This window comes from Erithacus rubecula, assembly GCF_903797595.1.
Source record: "Erithacus rubecula genome assembly, chromosome: 6".
NCBI lineage: Eukaryota > Metazoa > Chordata > Aves > Passeriformes > Muscicapidae > Erithacus > Erithacus rubecula.
This window is the reverse complement of record NC_136688.1, coordinates 39,469,270-39,490,329: the sequence shown is the minus strand read 5'-3', so window position 1 is coordinate 39,490,329 and position 21,060 is coordinate 39,469,270. Positions and strand designations below refer to the sequence as shown.

General features: G+C 49.7%; 2 protein-coding genes across 3 annotated transcripts in view; one reads left to right on the top strand and one right to left on the bottom strand.

Moving 5' to 3' along the window:
* The window catches only part of LOC306803296 (uncharacterized protein), a 119,711-nt gene that overhangs the window by 68,101 nt on the left and 30,550 nt on the right, over positions 1-21,060 (top strand). The gene's annotated exons all lie outside the window — the stretch shown is intronic.
* The window catches only part of TMEM63C (transmembrane protein 63C), a 31,097-nt gene that overhangs the window by 6,746 nt on the left and 3,291 nt on the right, over positions 1-21,060 (bottom strand). For both annotated transcript variants that reach the window (XM_079308549.1, XM_079308550.1), the window contains 12 exons: positions 6,902-7,016; positions 6,419-6,625; positions 5,767-5,846; positions 4,571-4,658; positions 2,636-2,673; positions 2,099-2,241; positions 1,753-1,804; positions 1,268-1,376; positions 775-848; positions 590-670; positions 340-460; positions 95-228 (listed from right to left, as the gene is read on the bottom strand). In XM_079308549.1, coding sequence (XP_079164675.1) covers positions 95-228; positions 340-460; positions 590-670; positions 775-848; positions 1,268-1,376; positions 1,753-1,804; positions 2,099-2,241; positions 2,636-2,673; positions 4,571-4,658; positions 5,767-5,846; positions 6,419-6,616 — 1,118 coding nt within the window. In that variant the 5' untranslated portion in view covers positions 6,617-6,625; positions 6,902-7,016. The remainder of the gene's footprint in view (positions 1-94; positions 229-339; positions 461-589; positions 671-774; positions 849-1,267; positions 1,377-1,752; positions 1,805-2,098; positions 2,242-2,635; positions 2,674-4,570; positions 4,659-5,766; positions 5,847-6,418; positions 6,626-6,901; positions 7,017-21,060) is intronic.

The following is a 21,060-nucleotide window of genomic DNA, read 5'->3' as shown; positions in this document are numbered from 1 at the left end:
AGGTGAGAAAAGCTGGCAAGGTGGCCCAGTTCCCCAGGAATGGTGGCAAACAGGCTGAGGGACACCCTGTGGCTGTTGCATGAGGGGCACTCACACAGCTGTCATCCTTTCGTCCTGGAAGGTGACGAAGGCCATATCGAGCCGCTTGAGCGTGATGCGGTTGCGCTCGGCATTGAACTCGTCCGTGAGCTTCTCCTCCAGCTCCCCGTAGTACTGCTCAGCATCCACCTGTGGGAGCAGCCAGCGCTGTGCTGCACACAGGCTGGGCAGGGGCAGGGGCAGGCTGCGTGCTCCTCCTGCCCGCAGTGCAGGTGTGCAGCCCTGCCTGCACCCTCCTACCTCGTCAAAGCCACAGAAGCGGCAGCAGAAGATGCGGGCGCAGGGGTGAGTTTTGATCATGATCTTCCCCTCCTTCTGGGCCTTGGTGGTGAAGTAAAGCCGCCCCTTCATTGCTTTGCGCCTAGGAAGCCGGTAGGGAAGGTCATTTGGGGAGCACCAGACATACAGCCATAAACCCAGACTGGTTTGGTGTGGTGGGCAGCAGCAGGGCACCCTCCCACAGAGGGAATGTGGACGTGTGTGCACTCACCTCTCTGCATCCAGCTTCATCAGCTTGCGCACATCGAAGCAGAACTGGACGTTGGTGACAGTGCAGCTGGGATAAGCCTCGCTGCAAGCACAGGGGCATGGTGGCACCAGGAGCCGGGGGACAGGGACAGTCCCTACCACCTGCCTGCCACTCACCCAGCAAGGCTGTGGCACATGGCTACTCACTGGAAATGCTTGATGATAAGTGAAGGGTCTGTGATCTCCTTGGGGATGTGGGTAACCATCAGCGTCCGGGCGACCTGGAGCAAGAAAAGAGACAAAAGGATCTGCAGGATGGATCCGTAGGATATAACACTGCCACTCTGTCCATGCAGCAGTGAGCTGGGGCACCAGCTGCCACCCCAGAGGCAAGTCAGCACACAGCTCCTCAATGCCCAGTCCCAAACACTGAGGGCACAGCCAGACAATGCCATACCCCAGACAGATGGATACAGCAGAGCTTCAGTCTCAAGAGACAAGACAGCAAGAGAGAGAGATTTGCCTCCAGTCTGTCACTTTATCCAGAAGCTGGTGAAGATCAGCCATACCTTTCCCTGCCAGCCCAGTTCCAGGCTGTTCCTAAAGACCTCTCTACCTACTGGGACCAGCATTTGTGCAAAGCAGGAAGTTGTCCATAAGCACTGAACAAGGCAGGATTGTAGGAGGGGTGGTTTCTCACCTTCTCATTCTCTCTGTATTCCAGGTGGACAGAGTGGTGAGCCATGCAAAGAACGGTGAAGATAAAATAGATGAGGGCGAAGATGCTGTGCAGCCACAGGAGACGGTCTCTGGAAGAGAGGCAGTGGGGATCAATGAGACTGTGATGAGCAGTGGGGGCCAGCCTGGCACTCAGCATCTCACCCCCAGCCACCCCCTCCACCCAGCAGGACCTTCCCAGCCAGCTGTCAGACATTCACCCCAGAAATTAGAGGGGAAGCACCCAGACTGCTGAATGAGATACTACAGAAATGAGGCCACACAACATCCCCAAGAGCCCTTCTGACTGTGTTCATGTCAGAGAGACTGAAGAGCCACTGTGAGTGATGTGCTGCTCACATGGACTGTCCCTCTCCCCAACATGGGGCTATTCTGTGCCCAGGTGCTCCCAGCAGTGCCCACCACAGCAGCAGCACACACAGCCCCCCAGCCTGTGGGAGCACCTACTGAGTTGGGATGTTAGCGATGGTTGTCCGGCCAAAATGGGTGGGATTGTGTCCTGCAGAGGAAGAGGAGAAGCAGAAGGTTAAGGGAACCCAGTGCAGTGTGCATGTCCACATTGCAGTTATTGGCTCTGGTCTTTGCTCCCTTCTTTTCCCCACCAAGTCCCCACTGCCCTGAACTTCCCAGCCTCTAATGTTCCTCTGTCACCTAGCAATTTGGCTCCTGCTCACATGGGGGCTTCTCAGAGATGGCTTTTTTTGCCTTCTTTCCTGGAGGCACAGAGCTTGCCCAAAGGCTTGGAAGCTTGTATGGCATTCCTGAGTCACCCTGTGACTAGGGAAGCACCTACCCAGGAGGTCCCCTGAGAAGTTGACAGGCAGGATGACAGCCACGGAGAGCACGCAAACCAGAATCAGCAGGACCAGCAGGTGCCGCTGGAAGGAGAGGTAGGTGGTGGCATCGATCCCACACTTGCTCTGAATCTCCTCATCCCTGGAGAAAGGCAGTGGGGGTCAGGGCTGGTGGTTCCTCCTCACCACCTGCTCCAGTCTCCCACAACCCACACCAAATGATGACATCCTGACTGTGGCACAAAGGATTTGAGCACAGAGGGAATGGGGGATCCAAACAGCCTTCCAGCTGCCATCTCATTACAGGATTGGTTCCTAGGAGAGGTTGAAGCCCTTTTCTTTAGGATAGCATCTAGGGGCCAGGAGGAAAAGCAGAGGTGAGCTCTCTGCTCTCTCTTCAGATTGGATGTTTTAAGAGGGCTCTCCTCTGCTGCTGGTCCTAGCAGCTCCTGGTGATGGGCCACCACCTGTGAGACCAGCTCCCCATGGGTGGGCAACAATGGGGCATGACCAAAATGCCAAGGACACACACTTACTTCATCTGGTAGATAGAAAGGAGCCAGGAACAGAATCCCTGGAAGGAAAAATAGTCAGGATGAGACAAGGGCAACCACCCTCACATCCCTGGTGAGGGACCAGGTCACAACATATGCTGGGGAAACATGCAGAGGTGTTGCAGTGCCTATGGCCAGGGGATTGAGCAAATGGAGGTAGTGCCAAGACAGCTGAGCAATGCTCAGCCCAGTGGCAAAGGCAGCTGCCTCAGGAGAAGCAAGAAAACTGCAAAGACCTGATGGGAAGCTGAGCACAACCTCTCTTCCAGGTGGCAAAAGCCCTGAGGGACCATGCAACCTTCCTGAAAGTAGTGACAAGAGAATTTGTGTGAGTGGGAACAAGGAGTCTGCTCGGGCTGGGGTATAAAGGACAGGGAAGTCTCTTTACAAACATCAATCTTCCTGATGGATGTCAGATGCATATTTTTGGCTGCAGAAGGTTTTGCAGAGGAAGCTGAGGTCAAGCATTAAGCCGCTGTTGCAGGAGTGACCTGAAACAGTCAGGTTGCTGGACCTCAGCTTCCTCTGAACATTAAGGAGCATCTCTGTAACAGGCTCCTGCTTCCAGAGCTCCCTTCTCTCCCCCTTCCATGACAGCCTCTAAAATTCAATGCACTTTTTTTACCACTATCAAGTAGTGAGGTGGCACTGCTGTAGAGTGCTATAGGACAACCTAAATTCTTGTGCACTAACTAGCTTATTCCCTGGCACTGTGTGCACACGTGGATTTTTAGACTTTCCCCTGGTGAAGGAGGATTGGGTTAAAAAACATCTAGGCAGATTTGACATCCACAAGTCCATGGGCCCTGACAGGATGCATCCACAACTGCTGAGAGAGCTGGTGTACATCATAGCAAGGCAGCTCATGATCGTCTTTGAAAGATCCTTAAAGATCAGGAGAGGTGCCTGAAGACTGGAAGAAAGCAGCATGCACTGGAATAGATTGCCCAGACAGGTTGTGGAGTCTCCTTCACTGGAGATATTCAAGATACAATCCTGTGCTGTGTGCTCTAGGATGACTGCTTGAACAAGATGACCCACATTGGTTCCTTTCGACCTCTACTCATTCTGTGATTTTGTGATTCTGGACTTTTTATGCTCTCTACAAATTCCTCCTCAAAACTGCTCTTCTCCCCTCTTAATGTATTTTACATCTAACCTGTCAGAGTTGAGATTTTCCTCATTTGTGAACATCCTTTTTAAAGGATGTGTTCTTACTTCTAACAATCTTCTTTAATCTGTTCTTTAGTATGCTGGCTTTCCCTGTAGTCCTTCTCACTTCTTTTTTGATGAGCAATATACATTTGCCTAGAGCATCTGGTACAGAGCCTTTAAACAGGCCTCCTGCCACCTGCAAGGATTTTGCTCCTTTTCTACCTAGATTTTTTAATAAGTCATGACATTTTTTCATAGTTGTACCAATGACTGATTTTTGAGCTTTTGCTGCCAAAAAAGAAACAGAAAGAGGCAGCAAAATGTGTGTGTCTTTGTTTGTTTCCAGCAAAGCCTAGTATGGTAGAGAGAAACAAAAGATTACTTTAATGCCTCATCACGGTGGCAGAGGAGGAAATGTGGTGTGGGGGACTTTATCCTGAGGGGTGGGAAATATTCTTGCAGGCATGCAGCCAGGCCCTGGCCATGCATCACACTAGATCCCTACAGCTGTAAGGACAGCTGTGCAGTTGTTAGATACTTGCTGACAGGAGCATCCCTTCCACACTGCCATTCAAAATAAATGCCTCAAAGAATCCAGGACAAAACACCCTCCAGCTTCCAGAAGCTCCCTATTACTGAAGGGTGATGAGAGGGAGATTTAACTTCTCACACTTCTGACCTCGGTGTCTGATGAAGAAAAGGACAGGCTGGGCCAGGACAAGCCCAGCCCAGGCTCCCACTGCCACAGCCACTGGCACTCACCACATCCTTGTTGTCAGCATCCAGAGGACTGCTCTCTGATGGGGACTTCTCCTTCTCACTCTGCTCTCCGTAGAAAAGCGATGTCAGGCTTTGCAGTGAGGGGAGGAGTGGAGGGGTGAGGCAGAAGAGAAGCAGCAGACACAAGAGGATAAGCACCCTTGGAGAAGTCTCTCCTAGGACAGCAGCCCAAAAAATGTGTCCCCCCCCCCCCTCCCTGCATCCTACACTAGGGCTGGAGCAGTGATTACTGCTGGTCTTGGGACAAAGGAGCTGCATCTTGTTATCTCTGCACCAAGTCTCCTCAACTTCTCTGTGGCCCTGATCCATGGTGGGCTCAGGGAGATTTAGCCTTAGCTCCATTACAAGGGGCTGCTGAACAAGATATTTTCTATTCCACTGTTTTCAGATGTTTTAAATGGTTTTACAGCAAAAAAGGAATGTAATCAGAGCTCGCATTTTAAATTTTGGTTGCCCTTTGACGTCACTGGTGAAGGGAAGGGAAAACATCATATATTCATCACCAAACTGAGCTCCAGATACAGAGGCCAAGAGGAACTGGAGGGGAGAAGGCAGAAGAGGGACTTTAAAAGAGCTTACTCTTGTGGACTGCCCAGCCTTGCACACATCCCACCTGTGTGCACGAACTTGTGCAAAGAAAGATGATTTGTTGCCCAAGGTGACCTGTGCTCTGGCAGGCAAGCTGCTGTGGGCAGCACAGCCCCCCTGAAAATACGGTCTGGGCTCTACTTTTACCAGAACACTGCTTATTTTTGTGGAACTCTACATCTAGCCCAAAGGATGGGCCAGGCAAGTTGCTGTAGTGACATGAGGAACAGTACTACTGCTCTGTGTCTCCCTCTGCCCCCTCCAGCAGCCAGTCCTGCTCATTCCAAGAGAGTGGCAGGAGTGGCACAGTTCCCACTGAAAAACTGCTCTTTGCCCTTCCCAGAACAGGGCCTGCAGTGGCACCAAGAACACTGTCACCAAATGCTAGAGGGAATGAAAGCTGGCCTGGGCTTTCCCTCTCTGTGCAGCAGTGTCTCCATGGGAAAGGGGGTCACCAGGCCATTCCCAATGGGAAGGAAGAACAGGAACACCTGCTGAACTCCATGTGTCATGCCACAGTGCTGGCCTTCCTTACATTCCTCTTGAAGAGAATGAAGCCATCACCTGCAGCAGCTCTGCATCCTCCTCACCTATCATTGTCCATCAGAAGTGCCAGGCGCCCGTAGTCCCAAGCCGCTTTCCGAAGACATGAGAAGACCAGAAGGAGAAGCTGGAAGAAGAAGAGAAGAGTTTAGCTGCAAGGTCTCACCTCATGGGATCTTCTCATATCCCTCCTTTCTGCTTTCTCACTCAAGAGCCCAAGCTTGTGCAGAACTCTTACCCTAAACTGTTCCTGCTCTGTGATCTCACCACTGCTGCTCAAGTGTCCTTTGCCGCCCACCATGATGTGGGTAATGCCCTTGGACTCCTGCACTCATCCCTGCTCCCTGTCAGCCAGATACACCAGTGTATCCATCCCTGTTCCCTGTCAGCCAGGTACACCAGTGCACTCATCCCTGTTCCCTGTCAGCCAGGTGCACCAGTGCTCCCCATCATCCAGGTGCACTGTGCACAGGCTGCACTGTGTGTGCTGTCAGTGCACAGGGTGCAGAGCACACAGCAGTGTCTCCCATCACCCAGGTGCACTGTGCACAGGCTGCACTGTGTGTGTGCTGTCAGTGCACAGGGTGCAGCCCGCAGCAGTGTCTCCCATCAGCCAGGTGCACTGTGCACAGGCTGCACTGTGTGTGCTGTCAGTGCACAGGGTGCAGCCCGCAGCAGTGGCCCCTCCCGCCCGCTCACCAGCCAGAGGATGAAGTTGATGGCCAGCACGGTGGGCACGCCTCCGAAGGGCAGCCCCTCCAGGACAGTGCTGCGGGAGCGGGCGCTGAAGCACTGCTCCTCCGTGCTGTTCACCGGCGGCTCCAGGAGGAGCAGCACATCCAGCGAGGGGAGGCCGGCGCCATCCGGTGCTGCCTCCATCGAGTACGAGCTCTCCATCGTCCCACCCTGCAACACAGAGGCACCAGCGTGCATGGAGAAGCTCTTGCTTGAAAAGGGGCCGTGGCTCTTCCAGCTCTCTTCCACAAAGGTCTGAGGAGCTCACTTAAGGGTAGGGAGGGGAGAGGACTGGCTGATGGCCCCAAAGCATCCCCAGTCTCAGTCTCTCTCAGGGAGAGGTGGTTGGACACAAGGCAGAGGGTGTTGCTGAAGAAATCTCACAGCTACTTCCCTCCCTTTCCCCACCCCACTAAACCCCATGTTATTTGGTTGTCTCTGTCATACCTGAGACAAGTTTCTCACCACCTCTGCCCCTCAGTCCAGGAAGCTGGGTTGAGTCATGGCCACCCTGGTGTTGTCAGCAGGCAGGAACGAGAAGCTGAAGCATTTGTTTGAATTGCTGAAAAAAGCGTCAATGATAATATTGTCAACTGGGCTGCTAGGACTGCACCTGCTCCTCTCCCCACAGCCAGATGGACACCCCCAACCCACAGCTGACCACAGTGAGCAGGACAAGAGTGCTGGTGCAGGAGCTGACATACATTACATACCTGAGAGACTGACTCTCTGACCTCTTCATCCAGGGGAAGAAAAGCTTAGGAGGGAGGAAGAGGGAGGTTTTCAAACACAAGCGTTGACACAAAAAAAAAAAAAAAGAAAAAGAAAAAAGGTCTGTCAACTCAAGCTCTCCAGAGCATTGAAGAATTTAAGAACTACTCTTGCTGCTTGCAGTTTCCAAATTAAATACAAAAAACCACTCTTGCTATTTTTTTTTTTTTTTTTATTTCTGAAGCATAAATTCCATCCCAAAGAAAAATCTCCACTGGAAGCCTAAGAGTGGCTGGGATGATTGGACCAAGGCTACAAGCTCAGAAGAGCTTGAGTCTCACTCCACTGCAATATTAGGCTGGCATCTGACTACTTGCATAGATGCCCTGAAGGTATGTCAGAAGCTGCTGAGCTACAGGCATCAAGTTCCCCAGGACATGCAGACACATGGCAGTTCCTTTTCCTGTGCATATGGTGCAACATCACCTGAGCCATGGGCTTCAGTGTCTGCTACAGACCTGTCCATGCTGCATCTTCAGTTCCCCTCAGAGGTTCCAGTCCATATACACATCCATCTGTCCAGACTATGAAGTCTGGAGACATCACTGCCCAAGCAAGGACAGCTGAACATTAGTGTGACTCTCAAAAGAAGTGCCAGATCACTTGAGATATGATGACACTTCTCCAAAGGATATCCCAGTAGACTTAGGGTGATACTTGCACCCAGGTGTGTAGTGATGGATGGGCTGGCAAAGCCTCCCTGCAGTGCCCTCAGTCACAGCCTGTCTCCCAGCCATGGTTTGGAGTCCTGCACTTCAAGGCCAGCATGGACCCATCAGGATAATGCCCCCTGACTGGGGGCCTTAGGAAGAGACCTGTAAGAAGTGAGGGGGCTACTCTGGCAAGCAGCTGCTATTTGCCCTGGCTTGTCTGCCTCCTGCTTACCACCTGGGCCACCAGGACCTCTAGCCAGGGTCTGCTCTTTGCTGTGGAAATGCTCTCAATCTGTTCCTCACCATGTGCATATCTCTCTCTCTCCCCTCCTCCTGTAAGCAGCAGAGTCATTGCCATCTGGCATTTTCAGCTGCTAAATAATTCACTGCCTTTTTGTTAACAAGGAGAGTGTGTCTCTGACCAAGGGAGCTGTTAGACCATCAGAAAATAAACAAGGAGACCCTTAGCAACCTCCAAATTCCTTCTCCATCACCACCATGCCACTCCACAGCAATAAGATCCTGCAGCTTGTTTCTAGGCACCGGCTTCACACTCGTAGGAGGAACATCCTGTCAGGGATGGCAGGGTGAGGGGGATTTTCACAGGGATCTGTACAAGTTGTGTTTCTCTATCGAGTCTTTGCTGCTATCCCTTTCTCTCCCATATCAGACATTTTGCTCCTGGTGGCCAAAAGCAGTGGGTTCTTCCTGGAGATGGTGCTAGTATCTCCTGCTCCCAGCTCTCCTGCCCAGAAACCTCCCAAATCCAAGCCTTCACCCTCCCAGCCAGCCAGCTCATTTCTCTCCACACTGCACTGCCAGTACAAGGGCAGACTGCACAGAGAAACTTCATGAGAAGAAGATACTTGAAGACCCAGTCCCCTCTCTCTTAAGCATCTCCAACTCCAAAAGAGTCCAAAGGAGCCATCATGTCATGCTCAGGCCTATAAACATCAGTGCATCACTCTGCTCCTCTGAATGTGATCTCAGGCCACTCTCCTGCCCTTTTGCTGCTCCTTTCATCACCAGATAGCCACAGAAAATCTCCTCCAAATACCCAAATCACTACTTTTCTACACCATTTGTTCCAGCTAGTCTCACCTTTTATGGTGCTGCTCTCAGAAAAGCTTATGCAAATTATATAGCTGCAGTGTTACCATTAAAATAACTATTGGGGGCAACCAGCTAAAAGTAAATCATGTATATGTTCCAGGAACAGCATGCAGCAGAAACAGTGAGAGGAGATTTCTGTTCACATACACCAAGAACAGCTTAAACTCAGATCTGTAGAACATGTTCAAGCTCCCTTTGGTTGGAGAGGTAGGTTTTTTGCTATACAGAATGAGAAATCACAGGGACACTGCAGGTCACACTTAAAGTCATCGTTGAAACGCCTAAGCTAAATTTTCACATCACATGAGAAAATGAGAATAATGAGAAAATTCAGCATTTTGCAATATTCAGTTGATGGTACTCTGCAGAATAATCTGAAAGGCTCAACAAAAACCACAGCATCTCCAAACCAGTTCCTGTTCTCTGCTACGCCATAATTTTCCCAATCTTTAGGGGTCAAAGGAACAAATACTGCTGTGAATAACAGAGCTGGATGGGTGCCACCTCTAAAAGGTGTCAGGACAGCTTCCCATTAGCTGTGTATGACGCAGGGCCTCTAGATGCCAGCCACAGACAGATGTCCTTCAGAGCAGCCACTGTCCTGGAGAAGTGACAGCAATGGACTAGTCAAGAAACACAGAGGTACACAGGGTTGCAGGTGGGAAAAATGAAGCAATAACATAAAGGCAGAAATTTCAATATATGGTCTGTCCATTATAGGTCTTACTTACAGGGAAGATACTGAAACAGGGTCAGAAAAAAAAGTCAGAAAACATGTAGAGCAATTATTTTTCCTCTTTGTGGCCTGTGAATGCACAGTGACTGCATGAGACTTGCCACTGAAACTGATCTGCTGGATAATTTCTATGAAGCATTTTCAGTGTGTGTAAGCTTTGCCTTGAATATTCAGTGCCCTTTGTTTTGTTGATACATCAGCATATGTTTCTTCTCTCCGGTTGGGTGGGCACTAATCCAGAGAATCAGATTTCCAATTAAAAACAAGGCATGTCTTTTATGCGAATGCAATTTTTCATAATTTGTCTTTCCCTTGAAGCATCCTGCCAGCAAACTCATTTGCTAGGGGATTCACAGACAGCTGGAGTAGCAAAACATCAGAACAGTCTTGAGAGCATTGAGATGACTAAGCTGGGTTTCCTAGCATGCCTGTGCTCATCCAGCCTCAGCATCTCACTCTGGCACAGGTGGGATTACTGACTTCAGCTGGCCAGAGGGCAGCCAGGGCATGGGGCTGCTCATGGAGCAGTCTGTGGCCACACAGAAATGCCAGACTGAGGACCCAGACCTAGAAAACAAGCATCTATGCTACCTGACTGCCTCTACATCCTTCTTCCATAACAGGGAGATGGTGGCCAGGCTGTTGAAGGGAAAATCAAGGGCTGCTGTAACAGGAGCTCAGGTTCATGCCCTGGTGTGCACAGGAGCAGGCAGGCAGGCCAGCAGGCCAGCATCCCACCCTGCAGGACTGCAGTGACCGACCTTGCAGGACTGCAGTGGCAGGGAGGGCAGGAAACCCGAGCCACTGCCTCTTACTCAGCATGGCTAACCAAGTACCTCAGGGTGGGAAAAGGCTCATCAGCAGCCTGTGCTGAGCTCAGCACACACCCTGGCAGTTTTGGCACTGTAGGGCATGGTGGCTTCTCTATTCCTGTAGCTTGGTGCATAGGAGAATAGGCACACCATGGACCATATCTGTCCCTAAGGGGCATGAGCACAGAGGGGATGGGACCAGAGACACAGCCCTCCAAAACCCCACAGAGGCCCAAGGCATTCCTCTCTGGCTCTCCCTTCAACCTTCCCTCTTAAGATTAATGGCCTCAAGGTCCAAAATGCAAAGAGAAGATCAGGCTGCTCGTGGTCTGAGACGTGAGCAGCTGTGGGCAGCAGCACCCCTGGGCAGGGCTCATTGACACTGGTGTGAATGCTGTGCCCACACCCTGTCAGGGTACGAGACAGACAACCCACCAGCAGAACACCCCATCCTATCACCAGCAGGACATGGGACCTACACCAGCCTCTTCTGTTGGCCTGCTGCAAATCTTTCCAACAAGGAGCAGCAACATGGCCTGTGGGCTGTGGAGGCTGGGGTTAGTAAGGTTTGGAGGCAAAGTACCACTCTGCAGCAACACATGATCCCTAACAGGTACAAAACACCTGCTCAAATATTATCTTTGTCATTGCCAATGAAGATACGATCTCTCAGAGAGGTCATGAGGATTCATGTTTCATTGATCCTACTCTATCTCACACACATACCCACTGAACCAGAAAATGAATGTGAGTGCATGACTGCTTAAGAAAAACCTGCTTAAAAATGGTACAGATAAACTTCATCTTCCCTATCAGTAGGCTCTGGCACTGCTCTCTCAGTGAGGAGTACAAACCCAGGCTCACTGCCAGCCAGGGCAGGAAGGCTGGGGAAAGAGCCAATCCATGAGCCCACCCAGGCCCTGGGGATGCACACCCCACAGTGAGGTCCTTCCCCTCAGTGGTGAGCTTGCCTTAGGAGCTGCTCCTCCTACCCCAGTGCTTCACCATTCCCAACCTGCCCTGCCAACACTGTTAATCTAAATAACATAACCCACTAGAAGGCTGAAACTGATTCCATTTTGGGGAGTTAAGCAAGTTTTTCTGCTCTCAGGATTGGCAGGTTGGCACTACCTTCAGGAAACCATGTGCAGGGTCATGCTGCCCCAGGGACTCACCTGAAACCAACACACACCCCTCCCCTACTATGTGTCCCCGTGGTGGCTGCTACACCACCCACAGCTCCCTGCCCGCCCCTTCTTCCCCAGCACTATCAGGCAGGGAAGGTTTTTGGCACTCAGCCAGACAAAGTTCCATGAAGTTTTTGAACAGGAAGGCATCCCATCCCCTTGGGACTCCCTGCAGGACAATGGTTGTGGCCTTCCAAACAGCCACCTGCATAAGCCCCTTCTCCTGCAGGTCTGCTGAGGACTGAGCAGACCAATGCTGACTTGCTGCAGTGTTCCTTGGCAGAATAAAGCCAAACCCCAGGCAACAGGAGCAAACAGTGCTTACAGTGAGAGCTGCAGCCAGGGAGATTTGTTTGGGCCAGTGCGTGGGAGCTGCTGTGCAGAGAGCAGCTCTTCTCCAGCCTCCTCCTCACAGGTGCAAGCCAGCGGCTGCTGGAGCCAGCACACTGAGACTGGGAAGGAAGAATCAGAGCAGAATCTGTTTATTTATTCCACCCCCAGCCAATTTTGCCACATTTGACTAAGCTGCCAGTGCAGGTTGGCTCTAACCCCTATTTGGTCTGCATTTCACTCTCCCGCTGTGCACACAGCCCCTCGCAGCACACTTGGTGTGTGCAGTGCACCAAGCAAACATGAGCTAATGGGGCTGCAAGCTCCCCAGAGTATCATGCACCCTTCTCCTCTGATAAAACTTAAATCAACACTCTTCAGCACAAAGGATTACCTGGACCAGGCCCAACCCAAGCAGAGAGCAGGGCTCTGCTGGGCAGCTGGTAGGTGATGGCTGGGAGCAGAGAGATGGGAAAGGGACCTTATAATAAAGATATTTATTATAATAAAGATAGGAACAGCTTTTTTAATAGACCTCTTAGTGACATAGTTTTAAACTAAAAAAGGGTAGATTCAGACCAGATATAAGAAAGAAATTTTGTAAGTTGAGGATGGTGAAACCCATGTACCACACATATGGCAGATGCCCCACCCCTGGAAACATTCAAGGACAGGCTGGACAGGGCCATGGGCAACCTTATCAAGCAGAAGATGTCGACACTTATTGCAGGAGCATTGGACTAAAAGACATTTAAAACTCCCTTTCAACTCAAACTTTTGTATGACACTATGACAAAAGCAGGGTTGACTTCAGGGAACAGAGACCCAGGTAGCTGACATGTGGGGAAGGGGTTCTCAGGTAACCTATACACATGCACACACACACATCCATTCAGAAAGACAGCATGTCAGGAAGACAGTAAGGAGACACCCTGGTACCATCAGATCCCTGCTCTAACTGGGCTGCTGCATGCTGTTCACAGTCCCCACAGCAACCCCTGCACTTGCACTTGCACTTGCAAGTAATTAATGATGATACATGCAGATGAGAACTGCCAGCCCCTGCTGCCTGTGTGACTGAAGGACATAACAGCAGCCAGACCTAGGGGAAGGCCTGACCCTCCCTGCAGAGGGTATCTCTGGGTTCTTATTGCCTGCACAGCCTGCTTTGCAGAGGCAGCTCCCCTTTGGATTGAAGACCAAGGCAGATACCTCTCAGCAAGGCTGCAACTGTGGTGGGATGTCAGGCAATTGCAGGTAGATTGCTTCTGCCACTCAAGTTACAGTGCTCACACAGAGGATTTTAAGGTCTTTGTGAAGAAAAAATGTTTGACCTAAGACCTTGGAGAAGGCTTGGAGAATTAGAACATTAAAAGCAAAACAGATATAAAATAAGAATATAAGTTTGTAGTTTAAGTAGAAATATGTTTTAAGGAAACAAATATGTATTATATATGCAAAGCAATATGTTAAGTAAGACAGCAAAAGATGTTAAAGTTCAGCAATAGAACCTGTTATAAAGTTAGTCAGAAGTTTAAGATGTATCAATGTAAGTTTGTGAAGTGTTATATCACTGGTTGAAAAATGACACATCCTGGCAAAGCCATGAAAAGCAGAGCAATTAATTGGTGTAACAAAAGGCAAGCAAGCTTCATAGAAGTATGTAATTGGTAAAAAACTAACATAAGGCATTGCAACTAAGAATTAAATAGCTTCTGATATTATGGTGTTGGATGTGACACCTTTAATGTCTCACCCTTCTATGAGGCTGGCACCATGAGGCAATAAATCAGTTTTTAAAAGTCTCCCAGTTGCCCCATCTCTCGTAATATTAACCTCCTGATACGTGAACAGAAACCAGGAGCAGCTGTGCCCTTGGTCAGGGCCCAGACTGAAGCTGTCACAATGAGTCACAGGCACCTTTCACAATGCCACAAGGTGCCAGGTGCACTTTGGTTCCTGGAATGGGGAACAAGACAGATGGAAATAGGGCAATGGCAGCTCTTTCTTCCCCAAATCCCTTCCACTGTTTGGGAAGCTGGAAGCAGTGGGAGGCAAAAAGGAGAGTGAGAGGTTTATCTGATGCCTTTTATAAAGCCACCTGCTGCAGAGACTGTTAGCCATGGGAGCAGCCAGCCCAGTTCACTTGAGGAAACTCCACCTGAGGGCAGAGGGAAGGAGACTGGCAAGGAGAGGAGTTGGGTTGTGCATGAAAGGCATGGGAAGCCCAGCATCACACTGTTTGGGCCAGGCAATTCTGGTGGCTTTGCACCCCAGTGTCCTGCCTGGCCAGGACAGCCTGACACACCTGGGGATGGCAGGGACCTCACTGCTGAGCTGGTGGAGAAAGCAGGCACATTCCAAGCCCTTGTGCAGCTGCTCTCAGCTGCAGAGCTCCAGCCAGCCTTCCTCCCAAATGCTGCCCATCAGCCTGCTGAGCAATGTGGAGTGAGCACATAGGGCCTGGCACTCATGCTGCTGGATACAGCTCTGCTCCATTCCAGCCTGCTGCTGTCTGACAGGGACCTGGGAGCACCCTCCCACCAAGCACCCTGCTCACACAGCTTCCTAGAGCCAGTGGGCAGTGCTATGGACATCCTGCTGACCCCCTTCTCCTGGGTCACCTTCCTTCACACTGCTCTGGGGGATGCCCTGGTGCCTGCCTGCCCAGCCTCTCCACCCTTCACCCCTCCTCATCTTCAAGGAGTCACAACATCCTCCACAGCTGACTCTGCTGCAGAGGCAAAGAAGCATTCCTGCCTTGCCCAGCTCCCCTCTCTGCAAGCACAGAAGCTTCTTCCTGAGACCAGAGGATTACAAAAGTACATATATACACACACACAACATGATTTTAGAGCATCTAAAATCTAGAGCAGAGATAGAACATTTATATTGCCTGTGCTTGCTGCCAAGAGCAGAGTGAGGTTTGGACTGCAGCAAGAGCACAACCACACACCAATCCTGGCCTTGACAAGGCTTTCCTCCCACCTCTGCACAGCCTGTGAGCAGACTTGGGTGACACCATATGACTGGATGAATCACATTGCCCTGGGAGCACGGGAGCTGGCAGCAGCAAGTTGCACAAGTGGGGTTGGCCCAGCAGCCACTGTCACAACCAGCCATGGTTGTTGCATCCAGCTGTGCCAGAGGGATTAGCACTCAGCACACTGGTTTGAGTCAATAGTGCATCAAAGGGAAGGGAAAGCTTTTGATGGTGTACACCATGCAGGGCAATCCTGGTGCTGCTTTTCACTAGGGAAGCAGAGGGAGTAGGTAGTCACTCTCCTCCAGTCCCTGGGGCACTCATCCAGTTGTCTCTACAGCCCACACAGCTTTTGGGGGAGATGAGAGGAAAGCTGCTGCTGCAGCCAGGAAGGAAGGCAGCTCTCCCAAGCACGTGTGGAGCTGCAGACTCTGAAAAGCATGACTGTTCAACCTCCTTCCAGTGCAACAGGGGCTCACGTATGGTGACAAGGCTTGTCCCCATCACTTGCGTCATCCCCAGGAGTTCCCCTTGCCCACAACACCCAAGCACAGCTACAGTCATGCACCTGCTGCAGGGCACAGCAGAGCCAAGCAGAGCAAGCAGCCCATCACACCCACCAGCCTGCTCTCATCTTCTCCACAGAAAGGATCTGAGGAGTCAAATGGCCCTGGAGCACCAGAGATAAGAAGGAAATCATAGGACTTTTGGGACAAGAACTGGGGTTAATGATCCCCACCCAATTCACACCTATCACAGGCAGGTGGCCCAGCAGAGAGGATGAATGGGACACAGATGGTGAGCAAACAGACTCTGTTGTGCCAATGCTGCAGGCTGGCACTGCCTGCACCCACTGCTCTGCCTATACCCAACAGCCAGCAGCTGCCCACACCAGCCTAAGGGGTGCTGGGAGTGATGGACATGATGGAGAAAAACACAAGAAATGTTTTTTTTTCCCCTTCAGGCAGAGAAGAAAGTGTCACATCTGGACAGTTACAACAGCCAGGCTGGGAAAGGGACGAGGCACAGGGAGAAGGGAAGCCATGGGCTGGGAGGCAGAGCATTGCCCAGAGGATGTGAGACAGATGGCAGATTTGGCAGCAGGGTGCTCACAGAGTGACCTGCAAGCTTTTTCCACTGCAGGAGCACTCAACACTGCAGGGGGCTGCCAGCCCAGCCTGGCAGGTTTGCTGTGAGGGGTTGCATCCTTTCAAATGTGCTGCATCCAAAAAGCAGCATCAGAGATGCTCCATGGGCAGTTCAGCCTTGGAAAAAGGCTGTCTAGGATCAGGGAAAATGGAGGGAAGGCAGGGACTGTCCCTGGTTCCCCTTCACAAACCTACATTCCCTGCACACAGGCACATACAGGCAGCTCAGGGAAGGGCTGGCAGCCCCTGTGTGATTTGCCACTCTGCCAGCAGCACAGGGTCCTCAGGCAGCCACCTCCTGCCCTCCACATAAACACTGCTCACATGGAACAGAAAAGAATGGGAAATAAAACACGAGGCACTGCAGAAGATGCCAGCAAAACAAACCCCCAAGTACACACCTCCTTGTCCTTCCAGGGTGGTTTGGGCACAGCAGAGCCAGCACTAGGAATATAGCTGGCTGAAGAGATTTGGGGACCCAGTGTCAGCAGGATGGTATCTCTCTCTCTCTGATCCCCTGCCCTGCAGGGAACAGTGTCCCAGCAAAAGCCACTGCAAGCCTCTCCACAACCCAGCAGCTATTGAGGCCCTGCCACAACTAGGAATCAGACAGGCTCTGTGTCCATTTTGGAAGAGATGTTTGGAGATGCAGCATTGACATGGAGGTGTTTGTGGAATGGCTGGGTACCCTGGCCCAACCCCCGACAAGGCTCCTGCTTTATCCCTGGCTTGTATATGCTGTTCTCTCTTCTTGCATCCCTTCCCAGACTGGCTCCCTGGAGCAACCAGCACTTCCAGTAAAGAATGGACATGTCCTGCAGTGAAATAACCCTCTGCATCACTATTGCCAGCATCACACCTGCACTCACTAGAGATAAAAATCTGTGCAACCACAGATGCTATGGAGGTTCTGGCTCATCCCAACATCCTTGTGCTAACCACAGCTCTGGGAAGGTGAGCAGAGCTCTGACCAGGCAGTCCAGAGCTGTGGGCACCAACGTTTAAGTGAAGCTGAATCCCACACTGTTGCTTTTTCCCTGGGGATACTCTGATACCTGCAAGACACACTGGTCTCCAAACCCTGCCCAGCTGCTTTGCATCCCTCTCCTGGCAGCACAGCTCTGTCACAGGGCACATGAATATTATGCTGAAAGGAGGGGACCAAGAAGTAACAAAAGCCAGGTGTGAGGAGCCACAGGAGAACACTGGAAAGGCTCCTCCTAATGGTGACTATGTCATGGAAAGACCCAGTGCTAAATGAGCTGCAAGGACCAGACTGAACTCGAGAGCTCCAGCAGTGCTGCTGCTGCTGCTGTGCAGAGCACAGGCTGACCATGCACAGGGCATGGCCACAAAATCCAGCTCAGCTCTGTTCAACCAGGGGGCAGAACCTGCTGACACAAACACTTGCCCTGCTTTCTCCCTCTCAAATATCTGAGGAACAGAGAGTTTTCCCAGCAGGTTCAGGGAGCACACCATCCTGCAGCACCGAGAGCAGAACTGGAGCCAAGGGCCAGCAAGGTCCCATCAAATGCCTGTGCAGCTCTTCTCCTGCCACAGGGGATGGAGAGGACACAGCACGGCCACAGAGGGTCTCACAGGCAGCTGGGGAGATGGATGGATACTCCTGAGTATCACTCCCAGCTTGGACTTCTAAGGCTACACATGTACAGAAATTATGCTGTCTCCAGGATATTTTCCATAAAACAAAAACAAAACAAACAAAACCCAAAACAACAACAAAAACCAAAACCAACCCCCTAAAAACAAACAAACAAAAGAAAACCCCTAAAAAGCAAAAAAAAAAAAAAAAAAACAACCAAGGGCCAAGAAATGTGTAGTGGCATCTTTTCCCTGCTGAAACAAACTGCAATATACCTTTTGAGAGGGCTGGACATTCACGTCATTATGGAGGGAAAGAAACCCCTGAAGTTTAACTCTGTGCAAGGACTGTCCAAATAAACAGCTGGTCCTTCAAAGATAGCTGCCAGGATAAAGGAGTCCTGGAACCTGGTGCTCACATAAAGCTATAGACATCAAAGTGTATATATGTACCTAAGACAAGACTTAGAGTCATAGTTTCTCTAAGTTCAGTTACTAAAGTTTTCCACAGCCAGCTTTTTCCAGCCCAATGTGTAGGATATCAGAGGACTGTATTTGCAAAGACATCCATCCTCTCACTCCTGAAATTAGTGAACCTAAAAACCTTTAAAATGCACAATTCTCAGGAGATTACATAGCCACTACCACAATTATTATCAATATTCCCTTTGTTTGGGGTTTCTTTGTTTTTCAAGAAGGAATAAAATGATGAAATTTCATTGACGAAAACATAAGAAATTAAAAACTTGGATAAAAGAAAATTAAGTTTGATGAAAGCTTCTCAACAGAAAAATCAAATGAAACTGCTTGATGAGAAGATTAGCAGCAGTAATATGAAAGGAAAAAGCAATAAAGAGGACTTGGAACCAGAACAAATAAAAGAATTATGACTCTTGGAAACATACACCTGACTGAAAAGTAATCCGATTTTGTCTGAATGAAAAACTTTTTAAATTAAAAAGACAGCCAATTTAAAACTTGAAGTTCTTAAAACCTACATGATAAAACCTCAGATCCCTCTCATCAGTGAAAAATAAGTCAGTAGAAATTCATGCAGTATGTTCTTGCTGCCAGATCTGCTCAGTGGCTGAGAACCTGGAGCTAAAGCCTCATGCAAAAGTGTCTCTGAGAGCTGCAACCTTTTTTGAAAGCAAAAAAGAAAAAATGTTTCCATTAACTTAGTACATGGATTAGTTTTGTAAAAGTTCTGAAAAATTACTGCAGGTTAATGCAGGAAAGCCTGGCTCCCTTTCAAAGCCTAATGAAGATGAACTATGAGAGAACAATCTCTACTAGTTCTGAATTCTTAAATGTGAAAAATAATCAGGTTATATCACTGGCTATATTTTGTATCTCCTATAATAACATTTTTGTTCCTATGATATAGTATTATAATAATACAATATAGTATAGCAGTACAGTATTGCTAAATTCATTAAAAATATAAATAATGTCTTCATAAACTTATTATCTTTTCTTTTGTGGACTTGTACATTTTAAGCAGTTTTATTTAACCAACTAGAAACCACCTTTTAAATGCTCACATTCTGCATTTTCAATTGGACTACATTTTCCATTGCAATACAGCTGGACCAAATTTATAATAAATAATTAAATGACAGCTAGTAAGAAATGCATCACTCACCATTTTGTAGTGCAGGAAATATAAACATTAAGTATCTAAAAAAACATATGCTAGCTAGAAACCCACTCACTTAAGCACAGTGCAGCCTTCTGCTCAGCCCTAAGCATCACAGCATGCTCAACACTGAGAATCAGCTTGTCCTTAGGAAAAGAGCAGAAGTGTACAAACACAGAGACATTAAAAAGGGGTTCTTAGGTCATGGCTTTCTGATCATTAACTTAAGTCCTGACTTTAATTCATCCATCCTATCCAGCAGCAGGTCAAGAGTCAAACAAGGCACAGGCCAAGTTTACTCTGAAGTCTATAAAGTCTGGTTCTTTTTTTCATCCTCTTTGCCTCTTGTATTTCCACATAGTTCTGCTCTCCCTGAGAAAAGCCCAGAAACACATGAACAGTGCATGTCAGCCTGGAGCCTGCAAGTCCTGGCAGCCTCCTTGTCCTGTAGAGACCTCCAGAATGCAGCTTGCAGACCAAGGTAAACTAGATAAACTTCTGTTTTATTCTCTAATGCTGCCTTGGGGATTATCCCACGGTGACTGAATTTGTCAGAAGACAGGACAAATAAGCTCACAAGCACTGAGGCTGAAGGGAGGTCATGTAGTCCTGCCTCCCTTCTCAAAGTAGTGCCAGCTAGAAGAAGCTCCTCAGGGCCATGTCCAAGCAGGCTTTGAATATCTCAAAGTATGAACATTCTGCTCCAAACCACAGCCATGCCAAGAAGAGCATCCCAACCTGCTGCTGGAACCAGATCCTCCAGCCAGCTGTGTCCCAAGCCCCACGTTACTAGAGGCTATCCCAATGCTGGCTGGGATCCCAGCTGCACAGGTGCCTGTGCTCCATGGCCAGTCACTTCCACACCTCAAGAGTCACCCCTCAGCTTGCCAGCCCTCACATGATCTCAGCACCTCAGCCTGTGCCACTTCCCTGGTGTGTCATCTTAGAGTGGGTCATCTTGCTGCATGGGCTACACAGCAAGAGGATTCCTCTGACAGGGTCACCTTGGCTTGGCCAATGCAGAGGCCCCAGACATTGCCCCAGGATACCACAGGCTCACTTTGGGCAACAGCTAGGAGCCACTCCCCAGCTACATTTCCAAAACTGTGGTTTGTCCTTACTCCCACACCCCCAGCTACTCTCAGTTTTGGTCTCCCCTTGCCCATCCAACACAGTACATTGAGAGGCTCATTGTCTCAATCTCCATTCCTGCCCCAGCTGTCTCCTACCACCAACTCCCAGCTAACAACAGTGTTCTCCAGTGAAGCAGGGCCAGAGCACTTTCCTGTCTCTGTCAGAGGAACTCAAAATCAAACGATTACATATTTTTCCACCTCTCACAAGCTATCTTTTAGTACTTGGGGTGCAGTGGAGCTTGTCTTTGTTCAGATCCTACCTTCCTCTCTATTCACCCACAAATCTGCCAATGACAAGACACAAAACTTTGGTGCTGGGGAGGGGGCAATCAGGTCACCCAAAGTTTTCACATGCTCCCACTGAACAGGAGCACTGAATCTCTTTGCTCCAGTACTCCATTTTAAACACATCTTTATTTAAGATCAAACTATGACTGCAAGGAGCCCCTCTTTGCTCAAAATAGTAGCCCTAGCTTCTCATGGGGACTCTGTTTGG